Source organism: Trichosurus vulpecula, chromosome 4, assembly GCF_011100635.1.
Source record: "Trichosurus vulpecula isolate mTriVul1 chromosome 4, mTriVul1.pri, whole genome shotgun sequence".
In the NCBI taxonomy this organism is placed as follows: domain Eukaryota; kingdom Metazoa; phylum Chordata; class Mammalia; order Diprotodontia; family Phalangeridae; genus Trichosurus; species Trichosurus vulpecula.
In genome coordinates, this window is record NC_050576.1 from 100,728,556 (window position 1) to 100,751,787 (window position 23,232).

The following is a 23,232-nucleotide window of genomic DNA, read 5'->3' on the forward strand; positions in this document are numbered from 1 at the left end:
AAAACTCATGAAGCATTTGTCTGTGCCACTTATTTTATAGCTAGATTTGTTGCCTTTTATTAGTTGGTTTTTTTTGTGTAATTGTGCCTTATTCTGACAAATAAGTTATGCACTCCTGGAGAGCACTGGCTAGAAGCTTATCATCCTTTCTATCTCCATAGCAACTATTTCTTGTCTTAGAATAAAGTAGTACCTGCAATTCCTTCGTTTCTTGAAGCTTTCTTTTTTCTGCTTGTTCAAGTTTTTCCCTCCATGCCCTTTCCAGAAAGAAACTAATTAATTGAGTTCCATATTACAACACATAAGAAAGAACATCCTGACCATAAGCAGTGCTAAACACTTGAAAAAATTACCAGAGAGCTTAGGGCATTTTTTATTCTGAAAGTATTTCAAAATAGAACAGACTAAGCCCAATTCTTTTGAAAGCAGGGGAATGTACTTGGTGCCTGGAAAAAAATCCCTACTGGTTCTAAGATTCCTAACAGTATATACATTTAAAGTTTAAAATAATTACTCCACCTTTGCATTTCTGCTATATCCTTTTCTTGCTGATGAAGTTTCATTCTTAAGGAAGTTATTTCTTGCTGACAGCGTCTGTATCGTTCAGGGTCAATATTCCGAGTGTTTCGTTGAGTGGCTTTCAGCTTTTCAATTTCTGCTTTTAGTTCTAAATATTTTTCCCAAAAGAAATATGCAAACATGATTAATACGTGGCATACCTGAAGGTGTAATACTTCATTTGTACTTTTAAATCTTTTTTTTTTTTTTTGGTATTTAGCATACTCTTGACTTAGGGGTAAAAATGTATTTTATCTTAATTTTTAATGACATAAATGTTTATTTAGAATGAACTTAAAAGTGTTTCCGTATTAACAAAAAGAAGTCTGACCTTTGCCTGGGTGACAAAAATAACAAGATAATATACTACCATCGTATAAAATAAATTGAATTACAAATATTTTAAACACCTATGTAAAAAGGATGTAGTTTACAAAATACCTCCAGATAGATCTCACTTAATCCATAGAAATGTTTTCTTAAACATTTGCTGAGAAATCCAAATAATTATGAATATTCAAGTTCTTAACTAATAACTGTTTCTAAAATAGCAATTCATAATATTTATGATAATTATCTTTCTCTCCAGAAACATTTTTATAGAGATTTCCAAGTCCTAAAAGATTTATTTTAACGAGGACTATCATTTGTCCTCATTTCATAAAACACAGAGGTAGCTAGGTAGAGAAGGTCTGTATTGTGGAATAAGAAATCTATGGTTCTTGCTTTTCCCTAGATCAACTGCTGCATGAAACTGCAGGCAGTGAGAGAAGGAGATTGGGACATGGGAAAGATGATGGATCCACATGCAACATAAATAATATCCCCATTTCCAAAAAAGATTATCCAACAAGGAAAGGCTTTGTTACTTGTAGAATACATATGTCAATACGTGAATGAGAATTAATAAGTTATTAGAAGAAACTACCTTAGAAAAACCAATGATAAAAATGCAAATCTAAGTTGTTTCTAAAGTTGTTACTTTAGCAAGGTAAAGTAGGAATGAAGAACCCAGGGATGACAGTAGTCAAAAGGAGTCTAAGAAAAGGTGGGGCAGTGGGTAAGAATGGGAATTTTTGTAGTTTGGAACGCAGAAATATGCAGCAAAAATCAGGAATTCCTTGAAAATGACAGGAGAGTGAATTAAAAGTCCCAGCATTTCCTGACTGTACTTCTTTTTACTACTGCCATCCCTGGGTTCTTCATTCCTATTTTTGCCTTGCTTGGTTCCTTATTCTTTCTCTATCTCCCTCCCTTTATCATTCTCCATCACAGTGGAATAATGTTAAAATCAGGAACTGAGAAAAAAATTCATGGACATTTTTATAATATACCAACTTCAGTTTTAAAGTCATTTATGAGGCTAGCACTACATCTGTTATACACAACTAGGTAAATATGTTGATAGAAAAATGTTATTCACCTCTAATTAACTTGGCATTCACATCTTCATTTACTTTGGCAATGTTGATTATCAGACGGGCTTGTTTAGCATACCGAAGTGTGCTTAATGTTTCTTCTATGTTACTAGCAGCAGGGCTAATTGTAGCAATCATTGCAGTTTTTGAATTTCCACCTAAGCTTTCTTTTAACAACCTTTAAGGAAAAAAAATCGTTTTTACTCTAACAAGAATTTAGTAGCAATAATTTTCTAATATCACAAAATTAAACTAATATGGCATATACTATATCACAGATTAAATGCCATTTTAAGGGATTTGAGAATATGTAATTTACGTAAGAAGTTCATGAAAAAACCTATTTTCTCAGTCACTCTAGCTTTTGTCACAAAGAAATATTTTAAGGCAAAATTTTATTAGCATCTACTTGATTATTATATGCCCTGGTGAGAGGTGGGGTGTTAACTTATACCCTGGACTAAAGCCATATAAGAAGCAAATCGCCCTAGTTCATTCCAGATGTTGGTTATCAGTTTATAAACAATATCCCCATTATCTAAAAGTGCCTGACTTATGCTGAGCAAGAATTTATGTATTGCTTCCTATTTTTTGACCACTTACATAGATGAAAGGAATTTTTTCCCCTTTCTGAATTGTAATTTTAAGAAATATAAGGAAAAGACAGCTTCCTATAGATTTAAACATTGTGCATATGTAAATTTCACACCATTAATTCCTTTTAAGACATCAATCATATGACAGATGTAAAATAATCATTCATATGATCTGACTGAATAAAATATTACAATGCATTAAATTATGTATTCTTAGATTAAACATGTTAACTAGCCTAATTAGCAATGTGAAGTTGATTCCCACTTGAGGGAATCTGCAACGTTAAAAAATGTGAATTTCTTATATAAGAGCTGATAGAAAACAAATTTTTGAAAAAATTGTATTAAATGAACTAACCAATTGAAACTGCATCTATATTCCAAGAAAGAGGTCAGCTTTGCAAGAAAAAAAATTGTTAGAATAACAATGAGAGGGCCTGAGATTCCCTAGCAGTACAAATAATATTAAATTTGCTTTTACTGAAAATTTTCTAAGCCAAAAAATTTCAACATGTCTACTACCAAAAAAAGTACCTGTGAGGAAGGAAAAAATGAACCAGGGGTGAAAAGAATAGAATGGAAAAAAATCAAAGAATCTCAGAGTGGAAAGGGATCTCAGAGGCCACTTAATACCCAATATGTACCTAAACAAGAATTCCCTCTACAAAATAATCAATGAATAGTCATTTAGCCTTTGCTGAAAGACTTCAAGTGAGAGGGAACCTGTTACTCCAGAAGCAGGCCTTTTCTCTTTTGGGTAGATATCATCAGAAAGATTTTCTTTACATTAATGCTAGAATGGCCTCTACCTAAAACTTCCTTTCAGCGATCTTAATTTGCCCTCTGGCACCAAACAACACATCTACTCTCCTCCCTGTAACAGCCCTTCAAACACTTGAAGGAAGCTTTCATGGGCTGCCTAAGTACCTTTCAGGGAGCTACCTAAGTTATCTCTCCTCCAGGAAAATAGTCCCACTTTCTCCAGCTTCTCATGGCACAATCTTTCAGCTCTCCACCATAGAGGTTGCCCTCCTCTGGGTGCTCTACCATTTATCTAAAATGTAGTACCTAGAACTAAACATAAAACTCTCTATGTGGTCTGAACATGACAGAGTACAGAAGTATTATCATCTCTCTAATACTGGATTCAAAACACCCAAATGGATCAATGATCATATTGTTTCAGAAGTTCCCTCCCATGATAAAGATCACAACCTATCCAATCCCGACTATCTAGTATAGCTCTTGTCCACATGTTCTTATAAATTCATCATTAAAAAAAAAAAACCTAACACACTGAAGGCCTTTCCCCAATTTTTTTGGACATTGCAAGGGTACCAACAATCCAGCTGTACCAGTCACCCCTCACTTTCACCAAGGCCCTATTCTCTTCTTATAAAAAAATTCCTTGACAACATATTTTACTTCTGTTCTTTTTCCAGAATTCCTCATTAGTAAATTTATTACAGCCTGCTCATGCCCACCATATATTTTTCCATTGCCCTTGGTGTGACATTTATTTTTAATTCTGCAAAGACTGAATTCCACATCTTGTTTCCATATAGCAAGAGTGATTGAACTTTTAATAGAAATCTTAAAAAGATGGGCCTTTGCTTTCATGAAAATGTGGCATTGGAAATCCTAGACATTATGCTTGTTTTTTTTTAAAAAAATGCATTCTAAGATTGCCTGGGTATTTAAGGCTGTCATATCAAACAGAACACCAAAATCTCCAGATATTTTTCAAATGGACTTATTCTTCACTATACTTCTATCCTAAACTTGTGAAGTTGATTTATCAAACCCAGGCACTTATACCTATCATTCAATTGAGCCCACTGATCTAGATCAGGTATGTTGTACAGGTCTGTCTAGATGGTCAAGATCTTTTAAAAATAAATCCTAACTCTGTCATCAAATGCTAGCTATCCCTCAAAGCTTTGTGTGATCTTTGAACAAGCCATCTTTGTTTATTTAGGTTTCTGATAAAAGTGCTAAAAGGCAGAGGCCAAAACCAAACACAGATCCCTAGAGTGCTCCACTAGAGACTTCTTACCATGCTGACATCTAACCATTAACAATTACCTTCTGGTTCCAGGCAACCAGTTTTGAAATTATATATCTACACTATTATCTATTCAACATTACTGCATCTTTTCATCATTTTGTTCTATTCTTTTCCAGGGTAAAGTTCATTTTTCTTGGTAGAGAAAACAAAAGGAAAATAAGATCTGATTGGCTCTGCCTTCTGTCTATAAGTTATCAACCCACTCACCCTGTATATGAATGCCATCCCTTCTTTGACTCTTCTTTACTCACAATATAGTAGAAACAGCATCAACAAAACCCCACATTTCTGTTGTCATAGCTTTCATCCCCAGCTTCATCTCATTCTAGCATTCCTGAGGCTATTCCAACAGGAACTGGCCACATTTCTGTATTCATCCTTGTTACTTGTCTTTGCTTCTAGCTTCCATACATGTCTTTCTAAAAATTAAGTTAGTTGATAAATTCCCTGTATATCTACCCAGTATCTTTACATATTTCTCCCTTTTTCTCCTTACTAGGATTGCTTATCTTTGTGTATTTAGTATTTCATCTCATTCCCCCGGACCGATTTCCCCTATAAAGTTTTAGCCCATGGGATACTGTGCTTTCTCTGAACCCATTGAAATCTCATCTCTTAAAGGTGGAATCCATTTCAGACTATATACCTGACTTTTTCTCTCTCACTATCACAAATTCTAAGGTGGACTAATCACTTTCCCCCTCCCTCCAAGGTTCTCATCATTTCTACCCTGGCAACAAGCTGGCGAGAATCAGATCTAGGATAGCAGAACATTTTTTTCTTCTATTTATGTATAAAGAATATCATCTTTCAGTAGCTTTCAAAATCCATGAAAGTCAGGTTATTCCCTATAGGCTTCCAGGTGGTAACTCCACTATAAAACATCAATTGCAAAGCCACATCTCTGTAAAGTGGAAAAACAGCCCTGCTTCCCAGTGCTTAGGGAATAGCCTAAATACTGTATGTCTGAACTAAGAGATAGACATATATTAATAATCACTGTGATAGCACATAAACACATGTAGTGCATGTAATCATACAGCTGAAGAAAATAAGATTTTAAAAGGCAACTCACAGAATATGAATAGCTATTATGAGAATATATACCCTATTTCCCCCTTCAGTCAATGAGTTATTTTATGTAATAATAATTTGCACCTGAAAATATACTCACCATGTAAGAACAGATTCACGATAAGGAATAAAAACTCTTTTTCGGTTTGCTTGCTCAGAGAGAGCAGAAATAACCTTTCCCAAAGTCAAGAGTGACTTGTTAATACTCACACCTTCCTAAATTAAAAAAGAGCAGAAAAAGTAACTGACATGTCACAATAATGTCACCTCATCTAGGTCCCTAAAATAATTTTTTTTAAATTGGTTGATTAAATAAAATTTCTCTTCTACTATATAACTGTCACCTCAGCTATGCTTCAAAAGTCTACAAAGACATTACTTTGAAAAAGCAGTTACATAATTAAAAACAACTTAAGACCATAGCCCACATCCTACCACAGGGGTATATTACCACAAACTGCAAATTAAAATGATTGCCATTTGAAAATCTTGTGATCTCCTCCAAATGCAACATTATTTAACGTAAGTTTCATCAAAATGTAGCAGGGAGAACACTCACCTTTAGCCGCTCCCCACTAGTCTGAATTGCTGAGCAGCGCTCACTGCCTGCCAGATCGATTAGATTTATGCGACTAATGATCCTGTGATCATGTTCCTCTTCTTCCACAAATTCTGTCTATAATAAAAAGATGCTAAAAATCAGAGCTCTAAAATCAGAGTCAGTTATCCTAAGGCATAAACTCTTCAAAAGGAAAATAATTATACAACATTGCTAAATCTTTATTTTCAAAATTATTCATTCCCATTTTTTTGTGATGTGGCACTTTTATTATGTAATAAAACATTCACACTCTTTGTAAAGCAAGATAAAGATAGAATTGGGCTTTGTAAGTGAAAGAAAAAACAACGAAAGAAAAAGAATGAATTTACTGCTTTAAAAAGCATTACAAACTGTTCGCTATCTTCACAGAATGACCCTCTTGGTCATATACTACTAATTCTACCTTCTTTATGTTATCCACCGTATTATATAGGAGAAAACATATGCTTCAATTTCACTGTTGACACATATGCAAACCAACATCAAAAAGTACCTTTGTTTGGGTCATCACCAAAGTAAAAACCGAATGTGAACGGGAACTTTTGTCATTCATGCCAGTAGCAGCAGTTGCTCTTTGCTTATTTCCCAATTCAAGCCAGCTCTAATTAAAAAATTAAATTTAAATTAAATTTAAAAAGGAAGGAGAGCAAAATAACAGACTAAAGGTAAGGTCAGTCTCATGGCACAGTGGAGAGACTGCAACTTTTAAAATTAGGACACCTAAGTTTGAATCCCCCATTACCCAGATATGTGGCCACAGGCCAGTCTCGTAACCTCTCAGCGCCTGTTTCCTCTTTAAAAATAATACCTGTACTACCTTTCTCAGAGGGCTGCTGTGAAGAAAGTGCTTTACAACCTTCAAAGTGCTTTTAAGTAAATGAGTTATTAGCAGAATTGAGATATTTTAATGAGTTTTTAATCTCCCTTTCCTATTTTTTCTCTTAAATCTCAACTGGATAATAATACCATACCTTTAAAAAAAAACAATTCTAGCTTCCTGGTTTGATATAAAAGATGCATTTTTTTATGAGGAGCAAAATAATTCTATCTACAAAACAAAGATAATCTACCAAAAAATAATCACAAAATTGACCCATTCTACATGCTAGCAGGAGTTAAAGAAAAAAAGTATATAGGAACAACATTTTTATAAGCAATCACCTTTGCAAACAGGAAGTTTTTTTTAATGAAACAGACATTAGGTCTTACCTGGACATCAGAGTAAGAACTCACAACATTCCTATTTTTTTAAAAATAGAAAGGAAAAACAGATCTCACTAAAGATAATTCTAATTTTTCTTTTCATAAAACATGAAAACATCTTTCAAATATATTGTAGCTATCTTCAAACCCATGACTGCAATAATATGGATTCTTTGATGTCATTTCCTATTTGGCAGGAACACATGATTTGTATATGACAGGAAATAAAGTGATAACTCAATCTGAGCAAAAATGAATATTCACTTAGTATAAATGAAGAAACTTAATACTATAATATCCAATTCTACAATTGTAAAGCTAAAATTCTATGTATATGCTTATCTGACTTTGGAACAATTCTGGGCTTGTCAACTGCTCTAATTTCTTAAAAGGTAATTTTGCTTTCTTCCTTGAAGAAACACAGGGCAAAAGGCTAAGGGTTCAAAGATCATTTAATTTAACTCAGATCCTTTTCCCCACATCTCCTGACCATAGTGACACAAGTTCCTCAGAAGAAGTAATGGGAGGTTGGAAGGGGAAAAAAAGGAGAGCTAGGAAAATTGGTTAACCAGAAAATATTTAATGAGTGCTAACTGTAGAAATCTCTATACTAGGTACCATGGAGGAAACAAAAAGATAGAATGACATGGTCATTGTCCTGGGGAAGTTTTATGATATAGCTGACAATGGAAGGAAATACTAGAAGGATAAACATAGGTGGTGTGGAAAAGAAAGGGTAGTCCAGGGTTTCTGAGCTGGGTAAGTATTTAGGAACTTAGAGCTCAGTGTCCTTAAGAAAAGCATTTCAAATTCCATGAGTAAAACCTGCTTCTCCTGTACTATTTTCCCAAGAGTATACTATCTACCCAATCTTTCATGTTAGGAACCTTGGTGTTATCTTTAATTCTTCTTTCTTATATTAATCCTACATTAAATTGTATGTTTCATGAAAGCAGAGACTCCCATCACCTAATTTTCTGAATATATTTCTTCCAACACAAAGCTCAATGCTATTCACAGTGAAGATGTTAAACAAATATCTACTGAATTAGGTGGACAACATTTACTCTAAAAAGCTGCATCTACAGACATAGGACACTATTAAAAATATATTCAGTCCCATTTTTCCCTAATCACATTCAAAACTTACGCTGACAGAGCTTCTACATAGGGTCCGGAAACTGGGTGCTCTCTTACTCTGAGCTGGTAAAAATTAATGTTAGCATTAGTTAAGGCACCTAAATTAGGTAAACCACAACTTAAAAGCATCATTTTTCTACCTTCTGAATTTAGAGCAAAAATGCCAGCTTTTTTTTACTCAGAAATAAATAACAAAACATCCTCAAAATTAACAATTTGCAAAGCACAAGGATGATTGTCCAAATACTAACAGATTTTTTTTTAGAATATGTGAAATTCAGTAAACATGTAAGATGTAATTTTTATTTTACACAAAAGTATTTATACATTTCCAAAACACGGTAAATTGTAAGTTTCAAAAGTAGCTACTATAGAACTTTGCACAGGAACAGAAAAACTAGTAAGAACTTTGGAAGAAAAAGGATTTAGGTAATTTCAGTATACTACTACATAGTATGCTCCCCTAATTCCATAGTTTGAATGTGGTACATTTTAAAGTCTGTCTACAGTCAATATAAGAAAACAGAAAAGTAAAACCATGTTAATGATGTTTAAAAATGAACTGCTAAAGAGGAAAGGGACAATGAGTACACGTTTTGTATTTATTGTCAGAAGCAATTAACACAGTTGGTTTTATTAAACTTTTTTTTCTTTTCTTAGTCTTTATTGGGGTAAAAGGAAGTGAATTTGGAAATGAATGGGATATATCAACAAAAAGTATCAATTAAAAGACAAAGAAAAAAGAAAATTAATTGCTTAATGAAAAACTATTACATATGTGTATACACATGCACACATTTACTTATATACGCATATACATTCAATTTGTTTTTATGCCACAGCATGACTGGACAAATATATTAACCTCTCTGGAACTAAATTTCTTCATCTGTGAAATAAGGGTCTTCTGTGGTCCCTTCCAGCTTTTAAATTATATTAATTTTTATGTAAAAGAGAATATGCACTTATGTTAAAAGAGAATTTTAAATGAAAAGGATATCCACAAGATAAATATCGGATTAATAATCTTTTTAAAAGTATGTCCTACCTTAAAAATATACCAAGAATACTTTTAGTGTTTTTTAAATTATGCCTTAGTTATAAATCAGTTAAACTTTTAGCGGGAAAGCTCAACAGCCTTTTTTTTTCACCTAGCACTGAATTAAAATTAAAATGAGTACCTCAACAAGTGATTTAATTTTTATAGTTAATCAATACCATTATTGCTTAACAATTGTGCAAAGAACAACATAGTAACTGTAGCTCATATACATTATTCCATCTATAGCAACTTCAAAAACTGAAACCATGTATTCACATATCATAAATTTAAAACAAGCAAGCAGTACAGAATTTTGAAATCTTACAGGTTGCTTCTTCTGTCCATTTTCAGCTTTACAAACAAGTAGATCATGAATTTTTTCATTGTAGATTTCAAAGAAACTCATTTCAAGGTGATAAGAGACCTAATACAAATAGAAACAAGTAAACTACAAATACAACCTTAAAGATAGATCCCTAAATTGCATTTATGGGCCAGCATGTATTAATTAATATGTATCAATTGCATCCACAGTACTACGGGGAATACAAAGTATAAGATACAGCCCTTTGCCTGGAGAAGCACCAGCTATGTGCAGAGCATTGTACAAGATGCTAGGAGAGTCAACTGGAACGGGGAGATAAGAGACATAAAACATTGGTAACAAGAAAAGGCACTACACAATTAAAGGGAAAAATAAGTGGTCAGGTCAACAAGGGACATGGGATAGTCAGCAAAGGAAAAGATCATTGTAGTCCAAGGTGTTCTGAGAAAGCCTTGTGGAGAAGGAACCTGAGCCCTAAGGTCAGTGGGTAGCAAGAAAGGCAGTCCAAGGAACCAGTGGGAGCAGCACAAAGGAAATCCCAGGGACAGCAATGAGCATGATATGTTTGTGAGACAGGAAGATGATCAGCCTTGTCAAAGAAGGGGGAGCAATGGAAGAGAAGGATATTTGATAAAGAAGATATAGGGCTACACTATGGATGACAGTGAATTCCAGGTAAAGGACTTTAAACAGAATTTTGTTAGAATAGGATGGGGTGGGGAACCTGCAGCCTTCAGGCTACACGTGGCCCTCTAGGTCCTCAAGTGTGGCCCTTTGACTGAATCTAAACTTCACAGAACAAATTTGGAATAGGATTAGTCTTTCCAGGTGTTAACAAGGGGTGGTTGGTATTAAGAGAGCTTTAGGACAAGTATAAGATGGGTGGGAAGGAGTGTGATCAGTGGGAAGCACATCAGACTAAGATAATAAGTAGTCACAGCATACATTAAATGAATGAAGATGCACTGTTGCAGAGAAATTAAATCCTAAGGCAACCCAAAAAGTTTTCATGTCAGTTAAGCAGTGTTCACCAATTTATCAAAAGTCCAACTTTCAAAAAGAAGCTGGAACTTGAAGTCATAGTACAGGGAATTTGGTTTGAACAAATACTGACTGGGATAGAAGAGAGAAGTGGAAGAGAAAACAAAGTACCCTGTAAACAAAATAAAGGGTGGGTGGGAAAGGAAGGTATATAAGAAAGAGTTTGAGGGCTTCCTGGAAGGGGCGGTTTCTACGCCCAAAGATGGATACATATTAATGGTTAATAATGCAAATACAGAAGAAAAACAACCTCCAACCTGAAACACACACACAGAGGAATGTGACAATAAAGAAAGATTTTGAAATAAAATCTATCCCCTTATAACACTTTATTTATTACCTCAATTTGTTTTAATTGGCAAGCTTTCTAGTCCACTTTTCCAGAATAAGCATGCAGTACACAAATACTCCAAGGTCATACCTCTTGTGTTTCTTTTTTGGCTACTTGAGAAAAAAGATCTTCACAAAATCTGGGAATTATCCCCAGTTCTTCACCAAATCCCATCATACTAGAAAGAAAACATCATAATAAGGAAAGAGTATAACTTTAAAAAAAAACCACTTTCTAGTTTCTTTGGCCATGGCAAATTAAAGTCACATATTATATTATCTTGACTATATTCTTAAAAAATCAAAAGCCATTAGAGGAAAAATGATGTCCAATAGGAATTTATTCTAGTATGAGTGTTAAGAATTCTGTAGTAAGATAAAAGATAAGTGGTAATAAAGTACTCCCCACCCCCAACATGTGCCCTAACTCTGGCAATTCTGCCACAAGGTCTCTTACTTGCTTGTAACTTAAAGTTTAATAAACACATAATTTAAAAGTTTGATAAGTGTCTGGACAATTGCACATACAATAAAACTTACGTATATGATTTTCCAGAGCCAGTCTGTCCATAAGCAAAGAGACAAGTGTTATATCCTTCAAAGGCTCTTTCCAGGAGTGGCACTGCTAATGTCTCATAGACTGTCATCTGGCTTGCATAGTTAGAATGACATTTGTCAAAAGACCAAAATGAAAAGTCATAGACAAAATTATAAATTTGTTTCATGTCGGGATGTTCCACAGTTGTCTCTTGGCCATTCATGAAGACTACTTGGGATGCTTTTTCAGTTTCTTCTCTTTAAAAAGAAATAAAAGAGGAAAAAATTACAGTTAATATGTTTCTTTTTGTCTGGTATAAAATCAAGACCTTACAATTATTTGAAACATTATTGTCTTTCATAGGATAACCTCTACTTTTTAAAATATAACTGAAAAAAAAATAATGGAGTTTCATATGGGGGGAAAAGACATAAAAATGTTTACCTATTATTTCCTTAAGTCTAATTCTTCCCTCTTTCAGTAGGAAAAAAAAGAGTCACATCTCCCACCAATTATAATATAGCTTGGATGACATACATCTATACAGAAATCTCACTGTATAAAGTCCTTTTGATACTTTAATAACTTTAATAACTAGAATGAAGTTCAATAAAGACCTACCACATACTGACTTCTTATCTATGATAAATGTTATATAGTAAAGTGACAGTACTCTGTATGTGTGTGTGTATCTGTAAATTGCAATTCTTTCCAAAAAACTCACGGATAATCTATAAAAAATAGTCTATTTGAATACATATTGACATCTAATATGAAAAGCAAACACTTAAACATTGTATTTTTGCCCACTATTCAATATCTACCCCAAGGCCTTAAATTTCTTCATTACTTTGCCAGCAATTTTTTCTACTATCCTACTAAAATGCATTTTAATCAATATTTTAATTTGAAAAATGACCTTGTATAAATTACTGATCTATTTGAGTTTACAAGTTTGTTGCTCCTGGTTTAATTGGTTTGCACCTTGAGACTAACAGGGAAAGGATTATCTGTTTCTTGGAAACAAAGAATAAATCCAATGTTTGCTGTGATTTTTTTTTAACAGATCTGTGATATCATTAGTAGACGGAGCTGTCAATGAGGAGACTTCCCTTACCGATGCAAATCAACACCTGAGCAATTTATAGTCTCAGTCCAGGGCACTGAGACTGGAGTGACTTGCCCAGGGTTACACAGCTAGTAAGTGTCTGAGGCCAAATTTGAACTCAGGTCTTCCTGACTCCAGGCCAGGCACTCTAGTCACTGTGCCACCTAGCTGCCCCTTTACAGTAATAGGGAAGTTTAAAAGAGGGGAGGGTTTGGGGGGAAAGTTAATGAGTTGTTACAGGGATGGGGAATCTGTGGCCCTCTAGGTCTTCGAGCACAGCCCTTTGATTGAATCCAAACTATGTGTAGTATTGGATTTGGATTCAGTCAAGGAGGCCGCAGATTCCCCACCCCTGGTTTAGGACATGCTGAGCTTTAAGGTGTCTACAAGGTAGTCAGTTCGAGATGACCAATAGGGAAGTGAAGATTTAAGGACTGGAGCCCTTATCTGCAAAATGGGATGGGAGCGGTGCTAGACAAAGTCTAAGGTATCTTATAAATATGTTTATACTTAAACATAGTAGGCCTGAATTTAGGATTAGACTAGGTTCCAGACTAGATTAGTCTAGGTTCTAGACTCCCTTCCAATTCTAGGCCTTTAACTAAAACCAAATCTCACAGAACAAATATTTTTATTTTTATTAATACATCTTTGCTCATCTTTTATATTTTTATTTTATTTTTAAAATGAACATTTTTAAAATACCAAAGAATAAAATAAGTTTCAACAAAATAATCCTCCCAAATTGACTGGCACAATTAGAATATTAGTAAGCATTAAAGGCTAAATTGACAGCTGCTATGCTCATTATTTAGTTCTAATGTCCCCTGCCTGACTGCCACCACTATTACATGAGGTTGACTGATGAGAGTTTATGGGAGTTGAGTATGCCAGTCTGTTATCAGCTTTTGACAATGATGCACTGTGTTTCTGTTTGAAGTAGAATTTGTGATTAGTTGCACAACGTGACAGTATTTTTTAATTCTATCTGCTTAACAACCCATCATGTCAAAGAAGACCAAGAGAAGAGTGAAAGAAGAAAACAGATTTTTTAATGAGGGAATTGCAATATTATCCTATTTCTGTTAAATATAAGATGATTTGCTTGCTTTGTGATACTGCAATATCAACATTAAAGAAACTTAATGCTCATCAGCACTATAACACTCATAAGGACCACAAATATTTTAAATTAGAGAGAGACAAAAGGTTGTATTGCAGAAATTAAAAGATGAAAAGCAAAGATAATTCTTTTAAGCAGCCATAAGACCTGGAAATAATGCCACTGAAGCAACATATAAAGTAGCTTATATACTTAGGAAAAAAGGGAAACTATTCAGTAATGTAGAAATTGTTAAAGACTGCAATGTCAAAGTTGTAGGATGCTTAGGCCTTGATGATACAAACAACTGTCTCTTTCAAAGGGAACCATAACTGACTGGTAATACATTCAACTTAACAGAACAATAATACTTCAAAAGGAAAATATACATTATTCAATTGCTTTGGATGAATCAACTGATACTACTGGCTCAGAGGAGGTTTTATACTTGATTTGGTAACAGAAGATTTTCTTCCCTGCTAAGAGTTACTCTCTTTGGGCACTCTTGCAAACAGAACACAGGGAATAGATATCTTCAACAACTTTCAAGATACATGTCGTGAAGTTGTACTGAATCTGGTAAATTTAGTGAGTGTATGTACAGATAGTGCACCTTCCATGACAGGAAAACATGAAGGGTTTATTGCACAGATAAAAAATGTATTAACAGATCCAGATGCTTTCATTTCTTTTCATTGTATTTTGTATCAGCAAAACCTTTGTGCTAAAGCTGCTATTTTAAGTGATACTTTGCAACAAGTTATAAGTACTGTTAATTATATTCATACAAATGCAATATGGTATCATCCGCTTTGTAATGTTAAAGTTTAACGATGAGGTGTTCAGTGTGGATTTGCCGTATCATTCTAAAGTGTGTTGGCTATCACAGGGTCAGGTCTTATCCAAAATTTTATCTTTGCAAGAACAGATAGTTAAATTTTGGGAAGAACAGAAACAGCAATGTGAATTATTTAAAGAGGATTTCTATACAAATGCTGCATTTCTGTGTTATATTTTGTCAAATCAAAATGACTTGAATACTTCTTTGCAAGGTAAAACTAGGTCTATATATAAGCGGACAAAAATTCAAGCATTTCAAAAAAAGCTATCTTTCAAAAGGAAATTTTGGATGAACATTTTCCCCAGTTAGCAAAGGTCGCTGATGAGCAGGATGATATATACATATCATTTGAAGAATATGCAGTTGTTACAGACCAGTTAATTAGAGAATGCAATGAAAAGTTCACTGACTTTGAGAATCAATGACATCACACTCAGATTAGCATTTCAGTCTCACCTAGTTGATATCACCAAAGCATCTAAAATACTACAGATGAAATCGACTGAGCTCTCAGTAGATGATATTTTAAAGTCATTGGTTGATGATAAGAAAGATCCGGTTGAAATATGGAAAAATGCAGTAGCATACCCACCCCTTCAGAATCATGCCTGAAAAATGCTTTCTTGCTTTTCAACCACTCATTGCTTCACACCTACATTCTCCTACCTAACCAAAATCAAGACGCCCTTACGGTCACAAATGGCTGCTACTCATCTAGAGGATCAACTGAAACTGCAGACCTCCATGCTGCAACCAAATATTCAATGCTTTCCAACAAAAAGCAGACACAACATAGTCATTAAAAGGTTAATTAACTTTAAAATGAATGTATAATTTTCAATTTTTGAAACTATTAAGTACATAGTAGTTAGAGTTTTACAAAATAATGTACATTTTTAAAAATATCTAATTGAAGTTTCTTGAATGTAGATTTATTTGATAACAGCTAAATATTAATGTGGCCTTCCAACATGAAAAGGTTCCCTACCCCCAATTTAAAGGTTACTTTAAAAGTAATATTAAAGCAGTTGGCACAGTGCATAGAGTGGCAGGCCTCATCTTCATGAGTTCAAATCTGTCCTCGGAGTAGCTGCATGATCCTTGACAAGCTATTTAACCTGGTTTGCCTTAGTTTCCTCATCTGTAAAATGAGCTAGAGAAGGCAATGGCAAATCATTCCAGTATATAAATACAAAACTGAAACAACTGTGTGAGGTAGTGAGAGAATAAAGTGTGAAGACTTCACAGGGTATATATATATATGTATTAATGTTTGAGAATCAATATTTAGAGAAAAGGGAAATGGGATAAATTTGAGTCTGTGGGAATCTGATTATTTAGCCTTTAGGAATGTCTTTCTCCCCCTTCTCCTTTAGATTTATAGATGTCACCTCAGCTGTGAATGGAATACAAGATTGTGAAAGCTTCCCTATGAATAACTCAGGCAAAGTAATACTCAAATAGTACAAATTTAGTTAGGATGTGGACCTCACTAGGCCTAAGTTTCGTTTTCCTGTAAATCATATGATTTCGGGGAAATCAGGTGATATTCCCCTCTCCCCCTCCCCTAGCCTACTCACAAACCGCCATCTTAACATTAAAGTTTCCCTATAAGGTAATTCTGTAGTTTCTGTGCTGGTATTGCGTAAAATTTATTCCTGGTTAGATTGTGAGGCCACCTGTCCCCGCAAATGGGGACAGAGGTCCAGCCTCTGGGGTGGGATTTCTTAGAATTGTTTGTACAAGGATATATCCCCTTGCTTGCCTTCTCCCCCTTGCCTCTCTTCACTACTATCTCCGCCCTGGTAGTGGGAGATGTCCAATTCTCGCGAGACTTGATCAAATAAAGCTTCTGTTTTGTTTCTACCTTGAGAAAGCCAAGACACCTCTTTTTTTATTTGAGTCAGTGGTCTGTTGACCCACACACAACTGAACAACTAAAGTAGTTACTATCTAATAATTTCCAATACTAGTTCCCAAAGGTATATTATTTCTCCATTATTCTGAATAATTTAACACTTGCAGCACATAAATATTCAGAAAGTACTTTCTTCAGAAAAATTTCATACATATGTAATTAATCACAAGCATTTATTAAGTACCTACTATGTAGCAGGCACTGTGCCAGCCTCTGTGGGGATACAAAGACAACAATTTAACAATCCCTTTACTCAAAGACCTTATGTTCTTTGGTTAAATTCAGGATTTCTAACATTTACAGATGAGGCTCAGAGCTTTATTCATGGTTACAGGGCTACTGTTTGACCAGAATACAGTTCTTCTGACTACAAATCAAAGAGCCAACCATCTTTGAGAAATATTTGCAGTTGTCGTTCATTCATTTCAATCATGTCTGATTCTTTGTGACCCCATCTGGGGTTTTCTTGGCAAAGATACTGGAGTGGTTTGCCATTTCCTTCTCCAGCTCACTTGACAGACAAGAAAACTGAGGCAAACAGGGTTAGGTGACTTACCCAGGGTCACATAGCTAGTGTCTGAGTTTGGACTGGAACTCAGGTCCTCCTGATTCCACATCTAGCACTCTATCCACTGTACCACCTACCTACCTGTCCTTTGAGAAATACCGGAAATCACAAATACAGTTTCATTCTACTCAATTAACTCTACACAGTCCCTTCTAGGTACTCCCTATTAGTTAAATCACTTTCCTTCTTAATTCAAGGCTCCTTCCTTCAGCTCTGACCTTCTGGGTCAAGTTCTTGCAAGTCTATCCCCAGGTTTGCTAATTCTGTCCCCCAGGCTCTGGTTGAAGTCCCTTTTAAAGCCCAAGAGGTTTAGATGAGGGTGTTTTCTTTTTTTGGCCCTAGGCATTCCCTCAACCACCCCACAGGATATCCTGTCCTAACAATTTGGTCAATGTCTCTCTGGGCTGTGTGTAACTTCTGATTTTCCTTTTTCCTGGTTTTCTGCTCCATATATTAGTTTCCTCTAGCTAAGGCACCAGCCTCAATAAACATCTCCTAAAGTTTGCTTCCCCCAGGATTATTCCTTGTGTCTGATTTATAATTTATCAGTTAATCAACAAATAGTTATTAAATCTCTACTATATGCCGAGCTCTAAGTGAAATGCTGAGGATACAAAGCTAAAAGTACAACAGTCCTTGCCCCACAAGGAGCATGTGTTTAAATGGCAGACAACATGAAAATACAAAAGGATGTAAGATGTATGCAAAACAGCAGAGGAAGCAACAGCTGAAATAGCTGGGAAACAAGGAAAAACCTCCTGCTCAAGGTGTTGCTCGAGCTAGCTAAGTCTTGAATAAAATAGAGAATCCATGAGGCAAAAGTAAGGAAAGACAGCATCCTAGGGAACAGCCAAGGCAAAGGTACAGAGACTAGAGATGAAGAATGAAAGCAGAGTAGCAAACAGGCCAGTATTGTTGGTCTATACACAGAGTGAAGCAATGTGTAAAAAGACCAGAAAGGTACAAGTGCTTAAGGTGAAAAGCTTTAAAATAAGTTTGTATTTAGTCCTAGAGGAAATAGGGAAGGAAGGAAGAAAACAAGCCTTTACCAAGCATCCTAAGTGCCAAACACTATACACTTTATAAATATTATCTCTTTTGACACTTACAACCACCCAGAAAAGTAGGTGTTATTATTATCCCCATTTTACAGATGAGGAAAGGGAGACAGACAGCAGTTAAGTGACTTGTCCAAGGTCACACACATAGAAAATGTCTGAGGCCAGATTTTAATTCTGTTCTTGCTGACACCGGGTCCACTGCTCTATCCCTAAGCAAGGCATCTTTTGTGAAAAGCTTTAAAAAGCACTTTTATTCTACACCTCTTAGTAATACCACCTGTTATAATTATCCCTATTATATCCTGGTAGACTAGGTTCAGGAGTAAAGGGATGTTTTACATAAACTTTGTATCATACCCATTGCTTGATGCAGTGCTCTACCCACAGAAGGGGCTTAATAGATGTTTGTTGAATGACTGGAGGAACTAGAGAAATATTCCACTTCCCTTCTTATTCATATGCTGCTGAACAGAGCTCGAGGAAGTCATGAAACTGTAGATAATTAGAACAATTCACATAGATGTCAGTAATTTGGGTTTTAAAGAATGCAGAGGAATTCAGCAGACAAAGAGAAGAGTCCTCCAGGCATAGGGTACTATATAAAGACAAGCATGGAGGTTGAAGAGTGAAGGAATAACAGTCATGTAATAACTTGACTCTCTATTTGCCTGCCAGGTAAATTTCATTCCTGGCTTTCAGGGCCCTCTAGAATCTGGTTCTACTCTGGGTTGGAATCCTGCCTCACACACTTACTAGCTGAATGACCCTGAGCAAGTCACTAAAGTTTCTCAACCTCAGTTTTCTCATATGTAAAATGAAGCAGTTGGATCCAAAGGCCTGAGGTCTCTTCCTCCAGCTCTAGGTCTAACATCTTGTGATCCTACTCTTCCCCAAGAATGCTACATTGCATCAAATTGGACTACTTTCTTTCTACCTCCCAAATATTCCCTATCCTTTTCCACTCTTAGGCCTTTGTTCATACCGCTCTGTGCCTGAAAGGGCCCTTAGTCCAGGGGTGGGGAACCTGCGGCCTTGAGGCCACATGTGGCCCTCTAGGTCCTTAAGTGCAGCCTTTGACTGAATCCAAAATTGTTGTCAAAGGGCTGCACTTGAAGACCTAGAGGGCCACATGTGGCCTCAAGGCCGAAGGCTCCCCACCCCTGCCTTAGTTCTTTTTTTGCCTGCCACAAACACTTTAGTACCCAAAACAAATATAAATGGGTCTTAGGAGCAGAAGGACCCTGAGTTTCAGTATCTGCTACAACACTAACTAGTTGGGCAAGCAGGGGCAAGTCACTCAATCACTCAGTGCAATTTCCACATCCCTAAAATAGAAACCATAATACTTCCATTTCCACTCCAAAGAGCTGTTGTAAAGGAGGTACTTTGTTAAACTTAAATTGCTTTAAAATGGGATTTATTTTTACTTGCCAAAAGTAGATGAAATATAAATGTGTTTGTTTATAATTATTTTGGATTTTGATGTCAAGAAGTATGTACATACCTGCTGCTGAAGGGTCTTACTCGTACAGCCACTGTCACTTGACTATTCTCTACCTTCAAAAGACTTGATTGTCTATACGTGTTCTGAACTATAGTTTCTTCTCTCAATAAGGTATTTTCTTGTGATCTTTCCCTTTTATTTTCAAGAAAAGAACTAGGTGTACTTTTTTGTTTTTGCATAATTTGAAGGCGTGTCCTATTTTTTGGAGCTGACAAAGCTGTGATTCTCTCCAGAGTACTACTTTTTGGTGTAAATTTGTTTTCTTCCATAATCCATTGTCTGGGTGTTCTTGGTTTTTCCATGCTTCCAAACTTATTATTTAAATTTTTCATTGTTTCCTTTCCAACACTTCTATTACTTAGGTTTCCTGTTGCAATTATCTTTATACCTGATATGTTCCGCATAGACTTCGTTACTGTTGAGTGTCCTAATCTACTAACTTCACTCTGACTTTGTGACTCAACTGCTTGAAAAACAGAACACCTATCATGTGAAAGGTTTCCATTTTCTGCACTGAGAGTTGAACATTTTTCCTTGTTCTTTTCATCAATAGTTGTTTTTCTTTGTTTTGTATCTTCAACTACGGGTAAAACAGATTTAACAAAAGAATGTTTATCAGTGTTTGCTGTCTTTACATTTTTATCACTCTGTTCCAAAGCAGACATCTTATCGTAGACTCCATCTGGCACATTTTTATTTGTCTTACACTTTTCCAGAGAGTCTGTTTTTATACAACACTGCAACCTATGTTGTCCTGTTGTTTCTTTCTGTAGCTGACTATCAAGCAAAGGTGGTTCTCGAATTCTTCTAGTTCTTCTTTGGAGTGTCAACCTGCCTTCCAGCTTAGGTGTGACAGGTGCATCTTGTACGTTTTTACAGGCTGAAATAACATACGTTCTATTTACTTCTTGGATTTTACTTAGCGACTTTAATAATGGATCATTTTCACACTCTGGCATCTCTGATTTCATATGTTGCTTAAGTCTGCTGCTTTGGGTAAGGGCAGTAAGTGATGAGTTATTTTGTGAAGATAAACCAAGAGTATCATTGCGATTTTGAATAAAAGTTGTATTGTACATTGACATATTAATAACAAGAAGTCTTTAAAAGAAGGACTCAAGCTGTGGAATTTAAACTCTTTGAGTATGCATTTGATTTCTGATCTTTTCTTAATGACATTTTTTTAAAATCTGTCAAATACAAAGAAAAAATAGATTTCAGGCAAATTTGAAAGAAACATTTATAGCTTAGAAAACATTTTAGGGTATTAAGAATCCTACTACTTATGGAAATCATACTACATATATTAATAGGATGCTACTTATATGAGAAAGGGATAGGTGGGCTTTAGCAAATAATATCCTATAGAAGATTACATCTTTACAGTAACATAAATGACTGAAGGTATTAACAAGTACAAGTTCCCACTGTGGTTGTTTGTTGACTTTGAATAAGCTCTTGATCTGGTAGGACAAAAGACAAACTTAAAGATTCCCTTCAACAAGGCATCTCTCCTGAATATTTAAATCACACAAAATTTCTTGAAAGACACAACAAAGAAAACTTTATTTGACAATCCTTTTATCATTATCAATAGAGGCATAAAACAAAGACATATACTTGCTGAAGGAAGAATGTTCAGTGAAAAATCCAAATGGAACAGGGATTACCTACAGATGGTGACGTACTACAGATGTTCCTATTTGTAAATAATATTGTGCTGATATTATTGAGCCCAAGGACACTGCAGAGCATTCTAAACGAGATTCATAATCACTTGAGTGTTCAGCCTATCTACACATTAAAAAACAAGTGAATGAAATATACCTGTTGTTCAGATGATGACATACAGATGGATGGACAGCCCATAAAACCATTCCATTAATATATAAATATATCTTCAATAAGCAGAATATATAAATAGACAATGAACCGAGCCTGTAATTAAACAGATGAAGAAAACAAAAGAGATCATTTTGGGGAAATTAAGCTTTCCCCTGAAACAAAAGTCAATCTTTTAATGCCATAATTCTTTCAGTGCTGCTATATAGCTATGAATCAGGGAATAATACAGTCTCCAAAGAATCAAAACTAAAGATGATCCAAAAGGCAATAGAGATATGCATAATGGGAATAGATTGTAATACATTACCAAAGATGAATTGCACACAAGAAACAACATAAAAGAGCACCAGAGGAATGTTCATCTAGAAAAGGTGAGTTGGTAAGCAGCATCAAGGGAAAAAAGATTGAAAGTCTATGAAACACATTGGTACTTAAGTAACATTAGAAGACCTAAAGAAAAGCCCTTAGTACACTAAGTAGATCTTCTATACAAAATTTATGGATGGATATGTATAAGAATCAAACAGAATGAAGTATACAAGGAATTAGAATACAAAAATAATAAACTCACAGATCCAATGAAGTATTCTATTTAAGATGTAGTACTGTGTGAGGTAGTGAGAGAATAAAGTGTGAAGGCTTCACAGGGAATATGTATATATATGTATTAATATCTAAAATGTTTGAGAATCAATATTTAGAGAAAAGGGAAATGGGATAAATTTGAGTCTGTGGGAATCTGATTATTTAGCTTTTAGGAATGTCTTTCTCCCCCTTCTTCTTTAGACTTATAGATGTCACCTCAGCCGTGAATGGAATACAAGATTGTGAAAGCTTCCCTATGAATAACTGTTCAGGCAAGGCAATATTCAAATAGAGATAGTACAAATTTAGTTAGGATGTGAACCTCACCAGGCCTAAGTTTCATTTTCCTGTAAATCATACGATTTTGGGGAAACCAGAAGATATTCCTCTCTCCCCCTCCCCTAGCCTACTTACAAACAGTCATCTTAGCATTAAAGTTTCCCTATAAGGTAATTCTGTAGGTTCAGTGCTCGTATTGGGTAAAAACTTATTCCTGGTTAGATTGTGAGGCCACTCGTCTCCACAAATGGGGACAGGGGTCCAGCCTTTGGGGTGGGATTTCTTAGAATTGTTTGTATGAGGGTATATACCTCCCTGCTTGTCTTCTCTCCTTCGCCTCTCTTCACTGCTATCTCTGCCCTGGTAGTGAGAGATGCCCAATTCTCGAGACTGGATTAAATAAAGCTTCTGGTTTGTTTGTTTTTTCTGCCTTGAGAAACCGAGACACCTCTGTTTTTTTTCACTTGAGTCAGTGGTCTTTTGACCC

At 35.3% G+C, this 23,232-nt stretch overlaps 1 protein-coding gene across 1 annotated transcript in view; it reads right to left on the reverse strand.

Moving 5' to 3' along the window:
• The window catches only part of KIF14 (kinesin family member 14), a 60,250-nt gene extending 39,129 nt beyond the window's left edge, over positions 1-21,121 (reverse strand). Inside the window, exons 1-12 of the mRNA XM_036756597.1 lie at positions 20,037-21,121; positions 11,937-12,191; positions 11,488-11,575; positions 10,026-10,124; positions 8,669-8,721; positions 7,525-7,555; positions 6,809-6,916; positions 6,274-6,390; positions 5,815-5,930; positions 1,982-2,154; positions 520-667; positions 194-257 (exon numbers count right to left, since the gene is read on the reverse strand). Of these exons, the coding sequence (XP_036612492.1) occupies positions 194-257; positions 520-667; positions 1,982-2,154; positions 5,815-5,930; positions 6,274-6,390; positions 6,809-6,916; positions 7,525-7,555; positions 8,669-8,721; positions 10,026-10,124; positions 11,488-11,575; positions 11,937-12,191; positions 20,037-21,121 (2,337 nt within the window). The remainder of the gene's footprint in view (positions 1-193; positions 258-519; positions 668-1,981; positions 2,155-5,814; positions 5,931-6,273; positions 6,391-6,808; positions 6,917-7,524; positions 7,556-8,668; positions 8,722-10,025; positions 10,125-11,487; positions 11,576-11,936; positions 12,192-20,036) is intronic.
• Between the last annotated feature and the right edge of the window lie 2,111 nt (positions 21,122-23,232).